Here is an 8,988-nt window from a genome sequence, read left to right on the forward strand (position 1 = left end):
GTGGCATTACTTTTAACAAAGAATCAGCCTCGGTACAGTTAGTACGTGGCGAAGTGCTGCATATCATAGGTCCTTAAACTGTGCGTCGTTTTATTTTTTCTAAGACGTCTCGCTATGCGTCCGTTTCGCATCCAAACTAGTGCATCCAGATGCTATCGTTCGCCGAGGTGTGTAGCTGGTCTCACTTTTACAAAACTATATTATTATGTTTTAACAATCACATTACTCAATTTTAATGTACTTCGGCGTGCTATATGCAACAAGATATTGGCCAGAAAAATCATGAAACCCATTAAGCTTAGAGGTCAATTAAGATTATTTTAGAACTTTCGCAACTAGTGAAAAAATCCACAGTTTTTTGTTTTGAAAGTTGAATGGTCTACGTACAATAAATTAAAACAGTTTGCGTTTTGCTTGTTATTTCTTGTGTGTTTTTTTATAAACAAATAAACTAAAAACTAGGAAAAAAAATCAATAACCTTTTTCAAAGGAGTCGAGAGAAAATGTTTGGAACAACTGGCGTATATTATGACTTCAGACGAAAGGGCAGATGACTGACTGCCAGATAGTCCAAACCAAACGAACAGAGAAACTAACATTTCCATTCAGTTTATAACATTCCGCTTATTATTTATAGTAATACAAAGTAAGAAATAAGGTCCTGTACGTTTACGACAGCCCGATCTCTGTTGTAAGTCAGACTAAATCTCGGACTAATAGATCATCAAATCACCAGGTAATTTTCTGCTTAATTTTACATTGACATATTGTAAAAAGCTGTTCGTCAACACATATGAAAAAAGCAACAAGAGGAAAAAGAAATGGCTGATTAGGTAACGTTATCTAATGTGCCTTGCATTAAAAATTTATACGCTTTGGAAAATTAATTTTAGTATTTTGAATAAATTTACATATCATTAACGTCTGATTTTAACTTTTTTTAACATTTTTAATTATAATGTTTTATTTTCGAACTTGAAGTTTGTTTTGAAACATTATATATATATTTTTTTTTTGTTATCTTTTAGGAAAAAAACTCACCATAATTTTTTTAAAGTCCATCACAGACAACCTACCTCCAACTAGGGAGCAGGTGCCAATAATGGCTTAAAACCCTATGTGACTGGGTATCCGCGAGAAATTGCAGAGATAAGCATCATAATTAGCTGCTCACATTTACATAGGGGCTCATTGTCAAAACTGTTATGGTAAATTCAAGCAAGCAAACAGTTGTTTATGTCTTCCCGTGCTTCTTACAATCCTAGCTTTCTCATCTTGACGTAAATCCCGTCCCTACTCTGCAAAACCACTCTTGGTTGAAGCACGGGAGTAGGCGTCTCCTCGTCCAGATACAGCTCGTATCTTCTCAGCGTTTGCGCCAAGCATATTCTCATCTCGTTCATGGCGAAGTTTTGTCCAATGCAGTTCCTGCAAAAGCGACTTTTCAGCTCTGGGAATGGCGAGCAAGTATTACCACGGGCTAACGATTGCTTGGAAATCCCTTATAGGCCAATTGATTTGGCCAGGATTTAGAACTGTTCGTCATAATTAATTAGATTCTACATTAACCATGTATGGAAGCTGTAACCAGGGCTGCGGAGTCGAAGTCGGACTCGGGACTCTACGGAGTCGGTTTGTTTTGCTGGAGTCGAACTCAGGACTCGAGTAAGACCACGTAAAACTATCAGAGTCCCGAGTCCGGCGTGCGCATGCACAGTACCAAATGTTAAAACTCATCCCTGCTGCCAACTGTAAATTGCCAAAGCGGAATAGCATATGGTACATATTATTCTCCAAGCATGTCTTGTGGTTGAATGAGTTATGACACCCCTATAATTGGATGGCTGAAAATCAACCTTAATCTAGTTACATAAATTGATGAAATACAGGCTGTATACGTATAGTTGTAGCCGGACTCGAGTCTCACATTTAGTCCGACTCGGTACTCGGAAGTTGGACTCGGGTAATTTTGAACCGACTCCGCATCCCCGGTTGTAAAATACACGAGCACAATTCTAAAGGTGAAAATAGTTTCAGGTATTCTAAATAAGGTATTTTTTTGTTCAAAAAAATAGTATGCATAACAAATAAGTCATTTACCACTTTGACAAAAGCCAGTCGGAAACTCGGTGTTATTTTTGTTTTTACAGCTAATGCGTTAAACAAAAAATATAATGTCTTGCTAGATGGTACCTTGAACCAGCTGAAAATGGCAAATAAGCGTGAGGGGGTCTTTTGGCGATGTTGTCTTTGGTGAATCTTTCTGGATCAAAGACCTAAATAAAAGCTTATTCTGAAGAATAAGAAAGGCTAACATTTCCTTTTGATATGACAGAGAATGGCTGGAATTTGTATGTGCGGGCTACTTGCATACAGCGGTATTCGCTTGTTTGCGAATTTGTTAAACATGACGTTTAAATGTTACATACCTGATTTGATTTATATTCGTTTCTGTGCAACATTATACCTTCCTATTAAGAATGTATTTATAGTAGTTTTTGTTAAATGTAGCTGTAAAATCTACATGATAATTATAAAATTTAAATTATTTATGTATTTATAATGTACAATACAATAGAACATTATTTTCACTTCCCTCTTTTTTAAAACGAGCGCTAACAATAAGACAATTTAAAACTAATCATTCGCAATTTAAGGCAATCCATGGTCGCTAGAGGCGACATCACAGGACAATTTACCGTAGGATTTTCCCACTCCAATTCATTTCTGTGAAGACTGAAAATGTGCACGGATACAGCGTTTCCTTTGGCAACAATCGACTCATAAGCTTTGTTAAACCTGCTTCTCAGAGTCAATGGTTCCTCCAATTCCCTGCCGATGGTGACTACAGGCGGACAGAGTCTCATACTTTCTTTGATAAACTTTGTAAGCTCCGGAAGCGGTTGATTTCTGCAAGGGAAGCAAGGTATCCAGTGTTAAGTCAATGACTTGACTAAAAGTGCACTTAAGTCACAGTTTTCAAATGGCTTAACTTGACTTAAGTCGCTTTGGTAAAATAACTTGACTTGACTTAAGTGTTTTTGAACAAACGACTTGACTTGGACTTAAGTTATTGAGTTAAATAAATTGTTTTGAAATTAAGTGTTAACATTTGGTTATAAAATTAACTTATTTATCTCAATTGTTGCAAGTGAAACGATCAGGTTGCCACATGTTGTTTAATCTTATTTTTGAGTTGACTTTTGCTCTTAATCGTTCGAGTTTGCCAGTTTTAAAGTTGATCTTTTTATTCAAATATTAGTGATTTGATTTAAAGATGACTTGCTCTAATAATGACTTGACTGGGACCTGACAAGATTTAGGTCATTTAAAAATGACTTGTTTACAACACTGATAGCACCCGAGCTAGACAATAGTACAAACAGTTTATTTTACATTTTTCGAAAACCTACATTTCGATAGTTTCCTTATCCCCAATAATAGTTCTTATTTCTTCTCTGCACTTTTCCTGAAGCTGGGGATACTTGGCCAGATGGTAGAAAGCCCAAGAGATACCTCCAAAAAATATTAAACCATAAATTCTATAGGGAAAACCTCCTCAAGTATTGGGAGAGAAAAAAATGAGATATACTATAACAATTCACCACATAAAAACTAACAAATAATTTTGTTAAAAACTAAAACAGTTGAACAATATTGTAGCAATTCTGTATAGAGAGGTAAGTGAAAGTTGCTAAAGTTATATTATATTGACCAACAAAAATGTTGTGCTAAGCACTAAGGTTGGTGCAAATTTAAAAGGTTTATTGTTTTTGGAAAGGGGTTCTTAAGTTTACCGCTTGCAGTAGTATCATGTCCCTCGAAGAGAAACGTGTCGACTTCGTCTCTTATCTCGCTATCACTTAAACCTTTGCCGTCTTCGTCCTGAAAGAAAAAGTGTGTTTTGAAACTTATGATAGACAGGTGCAGGTCATACTTTGCAATGAATAAAAAAAATATTTGTTTTATAAACCTAAAATAAACTTTACTGGAACAACACAGACTAGTTCCTTACAGCATTCAACTGATAGTAATATGCACTTATACAGCTATTTCCTATTTATTCTTAGTTACATTTTCTCATTTATCCATAAGTCGCAACAACAAAACCGTTCAGATATCAATTGTAAGTTCTTCATTAATGTTGCCCTTTACAATCTATTTTTTTACGATTGTGTGCATAGAGGTTTGGAGACAACAAAGGCTAATGGAGTTACTGTACGGGCAAGTAAGGCGGTTTCCTTTATAGGCGTGGACCACATTCCTTGTATATGTCTGACTCCATACGAACGGGGGCTAAAAAACCCGTCCTTACACAACTTTTTGAACATTATACAACTTTGTGGACAGAGTAACTTCACTTAGCTGATATTGTGCGTTGTGTTTATATCATCACATACGAAAACGTAACGTGGCGATTAGGGCCGCTCGTATGAAGCCGAATAAAGTACAATTAATAACGTAACACAAAGATCGCTCGCTTTGGGAGTTGTTCACACCTAAGTGACCACTAATGACGCAAATGACTCCACTAAATTTAGTTTTACATGCGAATGCTACAAGTTTACCTGTGTTTGTAATAGAATGTCCAGAAAATCAAGTAATTTTTTGTTTCCTTTTGACATTCCCAATTTTTCATTAGTGACTTGGCTCAGTCCACTTAAATATTCACGTCTTTCAGCAATCACCTGATAGATAAACTTCATTGAGCATTTTATTTGTAGAATTTTTTTTTTTTATGAACAAATGTAATTGTGTGGTTTACACTGGTCCCCCTGTTTTAAACTTGTGGTTTTTAAATTCATTTTTCACCTTCTCAGCGTGGTAATGCACAATGTCTGCAGCTCGCTTAAACGCTTTCCCGTGCTTTGTTCTCCAGAAAATGAAATCAGGAATAAGGTAAGCAGTCGAGAGGCGTTTTATCACAAGGTCACTAAGGTCCTGAACTGCTTTTATATAAGGATGCGCTCCTCTGAAAAATCAAATAAGTTAGGCCAAATGTTCACCGAAAGGTAACCTAAGTCCTGAACTGCTTTTACATAAGGATGCGCTCCCCTGAAAAATAAGATAAGTTAGGTCAAATTTTGTCGCATGCCAAAAGGAGTAGCAGCTGTTATTTGGGTTACACAAAAATAAGATAAGTTAGGTCAAGTTTTGTTGCATGCCAAAAGAAATAACAGCTGTTGTTGGGGTTACACGGCATAAAAATGTGCTCACTTAAGGTGATGTATTTGTTATTGTTTTTTTGCTTAAAACAAAGATTGTTCGTTTTATTTTCAAGGATTTTTCTAACAAATATTACTTTTGTTCGAAAAAATTATATTAGGTGGAATATTGGTAGTGGAATTTAAAATTAATCAAAAAAATCTAGGGTTTTGGAATATGAACCTGTGTATAACTTACCTAAGGTGCTGGCAATTGGTGTTCATGGACATTGCACACTGCAACATTGTGTCCAGTGTCATCAGACTTACATCTCCGGAAACTTCAATCCGGACTCCATTTAAATCTGACCATTTATCTAACATCACCTTGCTGTTCTTGTTAAAAATCTCAGCGTAACTGAACATCATAAAACAGCCGTATTAATACACTTAGAGTTAAATTTAATGCTTTTTGTTTATAATTTGATTTTACTTTTAAGCCATATTTGCTTTTCTTGCATAATTTTTTTAAAAATGATCTACACCTTAAATCAGGGCTTCATATTGTTTTTTTCTTCGCGTGGATTACGATAGACAAGAAATTTTCATGACGTCATTGATTGACGTCAAAATACAAATAGACTTTAAAAATCTGCTGATTTCGGCCCAAAACTGTAAACGTTAGATGGATTATAAAACTATTCAGTGAAAAACCGATTTATTTTTTATTAAACTCCTTTCTTTGACAAAAATGATTACTTTTATACAAACTAACAATTCCTTTAGGCCTCCATGGACCCCTTAAACCAGTTCACGGACCCCAGTTTAGGAACGCCTGCCTTAAATATTGCGGGCAAAATTAAAAGTAGCCTAATATCAAATAAACACAACACCAAAAAATACCCTTTAAGAATGTTGAAATGAAAAGCTGGTGTGAGCAAATGACGATTTCGCTGCCATTTCTTTCCCTTGCTCGTCAACAAACCATCGCCAATCCAAGGACGCATAAAGTTGTAGACAAAACTATTCTTTGGAGCTGTTCAAATATACAAGTACTGTTTTTTTATTATTTAAAACAATGTTCGGTTCTTCGACAAGTTTTTAAATCCACATTAAGGGGCGTATCCAGGTTAGGGGTTCGGACCCCTCTTTTTTGGATCATTTTGGATAAGATCCCCACTCCCTGGCCAAAGCGGCAACGTGCAGTCTCCCTTTTTTCTCATTAAAAACCTTCAGTTAGGCGCAGTTAGCGCTGTTAATGTTCCTGGCTGTTCGCTGTATGCTCTTATATCCGGTGTTGGTGTAAAAACAGCATTTTTTTAATATAGCGTTATTGAAAGGTGGTATAACTGCGACGATTTAGAGTACCTAGTTACCGCAAAATGATTCTCTATAAGCATATTTTAAGACCACTTGGTTAGTGTGCAATTGACACAATCTATTTTCTCTCAACCGCAGCTTGTATTTTAGAAGAATTGCCTCACAGGTTTGTTTGCGCAGATGTTGCGATAATCGTGACATAGTAACACCCGGAAAAATATATTTGTGTTTGTATTGCAGGTGGCGAAAGGCCTGCTTGAAATTTAGCGTTGTCCTAATAGTAAAACTATAAATCTACCAAAATCAATCACACATTTTGGAGCATAAGGGTTGGAGGTTGTAGTGAGACGTGATAAGAATATCAAAGCCCATACAAAAGGAGGTATCATTTTGGTTAGATTGTAGCGTAAGCAGGTACGTAAAAATCACACAATCACACATGTTTCACGATCTTGGTTTGGTTTCCAACTTAAACTAACTATTGCAAACTAAGCGATTTTCAGCTGGCGCCTTTCAGGAGTGTCGACGGCGCACGTGTTTGCTTTGCCTCTATCTAAAGGTTCGCTTTCGCGGGACGGCAATTGCCTTTTTCTGATTAAGTTTTTTATTTTTATGACGTCATTATCATCACTCTTTTACGACTTCATACACGTCACTATTTTATTACGCCACTAAACTATTATTATTAACGGCAGACGGAAAGTGGGGGAATTCCCTAAGTTACAAATTCGGGAGCCCTTTTTTTGGATTTCTGGATACGCCTGCCCTCTGCCTACAGTAGGCTCATTGTGGTAGTTGTCCATAGATTATTATAATTTATACGGCCCACTTAACATTAGTTAAACTGGTTTGATCTTAATATTAGCTGAGTTGTGCTCAATATAGTTACCTCCACTGGCTAACAGGGATATGGCTGTATCTGAATGGTGGAGTTGAAGCATACTGCTGTTTATCGTCACCCATGAATTGAACATAGCTGGATGCGTTTTGAGCCGTTCTGTAGTTCCCATTAACCCTTCTCCTGTTGGCGGGTACTAAAATGAAAATCAGATAAAATTGTTTACCGATTCATAATAGTATTGTTCTATCTGAAAATATATTGTTTCAGATCTGTTATTGCTAAAAAAAAAGTCATAACATTAGGCCTACCTACGCAAGTTTCATTTTAACTATTTATTTGTTTCAATTTTACCCAAATGATGAAATAATTTTTGTTTTGTTAACCTCAGCAATGAAATAACTGATTTTAAACCCAACAATATTAAGCAATCCAACCTACTAAATATGAACCAGTAGAAGTACAAGCTACTTAGACTTTGTCAATGATCTATACGGTTACAACAAATATGTATTTTTTTAACCCAATACCCTGGGATCAATGAGTTCAAAAGCTAAAAAAAAAATACCTGGGCAACATTCAGATTCTTGTGTGCAAAGCAAAAGAGAAAAAAATTCATACAGAAAAATAGTATACGGAAGTCATTTGCCTATAGGTTTTGCAAGCCTATTTATGTGGCCCCTTCGGTAAGTCTATAAAATCACTATACACGTGGTATTAAAAGGTTCACCTTTCTCATGTGACCGAAAAACCAATGCCTCGGCGATGCTCCGGAAATGTTGTCCAGCTCTTTTGTCATTTTGTATCTTTTTATCATCGGCACCACCAGCGTCCATGTAATGTAAACGATTGCAAGCAACGCAGCGATGTCAAACACCAAAATGGGGCTAACAAATCCAGCAGTTGTCAGCTGACTCAAAACTGCCATTTTGGTACTATTACAGCCTTGTAAATATTACTAATTGCAACAAAATATGGTTTTCAAAGCATTGTCTGTAGCCTTTTTTTGATTGAATCGTGCTTTGAAATCGTGAAACATTTTATATAATTTAACGATCGTGTATTTACATGATTGTATTATTTGAACCAATCTACGATTATTATTGCTGTTTTCAAAAGCTTTTTAGTTAAAATAACTAAATATCTGCATGCTGAACTAATTCTAATTGTTTAAAAATTCATAAAATATTGTTTACAGAATAATATAACAATATAAGTTTTATACTAGACTTTTGCTTTCTTCATATTGCTTCCTTTTGGACACTAGTAGTGCAGCAATTCCTGCAATCCTTAAGGTAAAGAAAATGCAAATCATTAACAGAACTTCGACGAGCTCGGCAACACATGAAAGCAAATATTTAATATTTACAGATGAATTATTGCGTATGGTTTAAGGAGCCGAACTGACTTCTTTTTTTCTATTCAAGTTTGGCTTGTATTTTTTTAATCTATCTTAACGTGGGCTATGAAATTTGAAACGAAACCCATGTTTTGAAAATCCGTTATGGTTCATTCAAAATGATGATAGTGCAATCAAACTTGTAGATGTCCAAATGTTTGTTTGATGTTGCTAAAAAAATAAAAACCACCTGAATAGTGGACATGTCGACAAGTCTAATCTCGGGTTTGTCTCGATTAAAAGTATATATACATAGAATCAATTCACTCAAACATCAAATTAACGAA

At 35.6% G+C, this 8,988-nt stretch overlaps 1 protein-coding gene across 1 annotated transcript; it reads right to left on the reverse strand.

The window, feature by feature from the left end:
- Nucleotides 1-1,253: 1,253 nt before the first annotated feature.
- LOC146139473 (cytochrome P450 4F4-like) lies at nt 1,254-8,206 on the reverse strand. The gene is made up of 11 exons (XM_083392460.1): nt 8,033-8,206; nt 7,354-7,498; nt 6,048-6,180; nt 5,404-5,562; nt 4,813-4,972; nt 4,569-4,688; nt 3,798-3,885; nt 3,414-3,516; nt 2,700-2,910; nt 2,194-2,276; nt 1,254-1,428 (listed from the first exon to the last, which is right to left on the reverse strand). Exons 1-11 carry the CDS (start codon nt 8,117-8,119, stop codon nt 1,254-1,256), a joined length of 1,464 nt encoding a protein of 487 aa, XP_083248586.1. The 5' UTR covers nt 8,120-8,206.
- Nucleotides 8,207-8,988: the final 782 nt, after the last annotated feature.

This window comes from Ascidiella aspersa, chromosome 6, assembly GCF_963924565.1.
Source record: "Ascidiella aspersa chromosome 6, kaAscAspe10.2, whole genome shotgun sequence".
NCBI classification, from domain to species: domain Eukaryota; kingdom Metazoa; phylum Chordata; class Ascidiacea; order Phlebobranchia; family Ascidiidae; genus Ascidiella; species Ascidiella aspersa.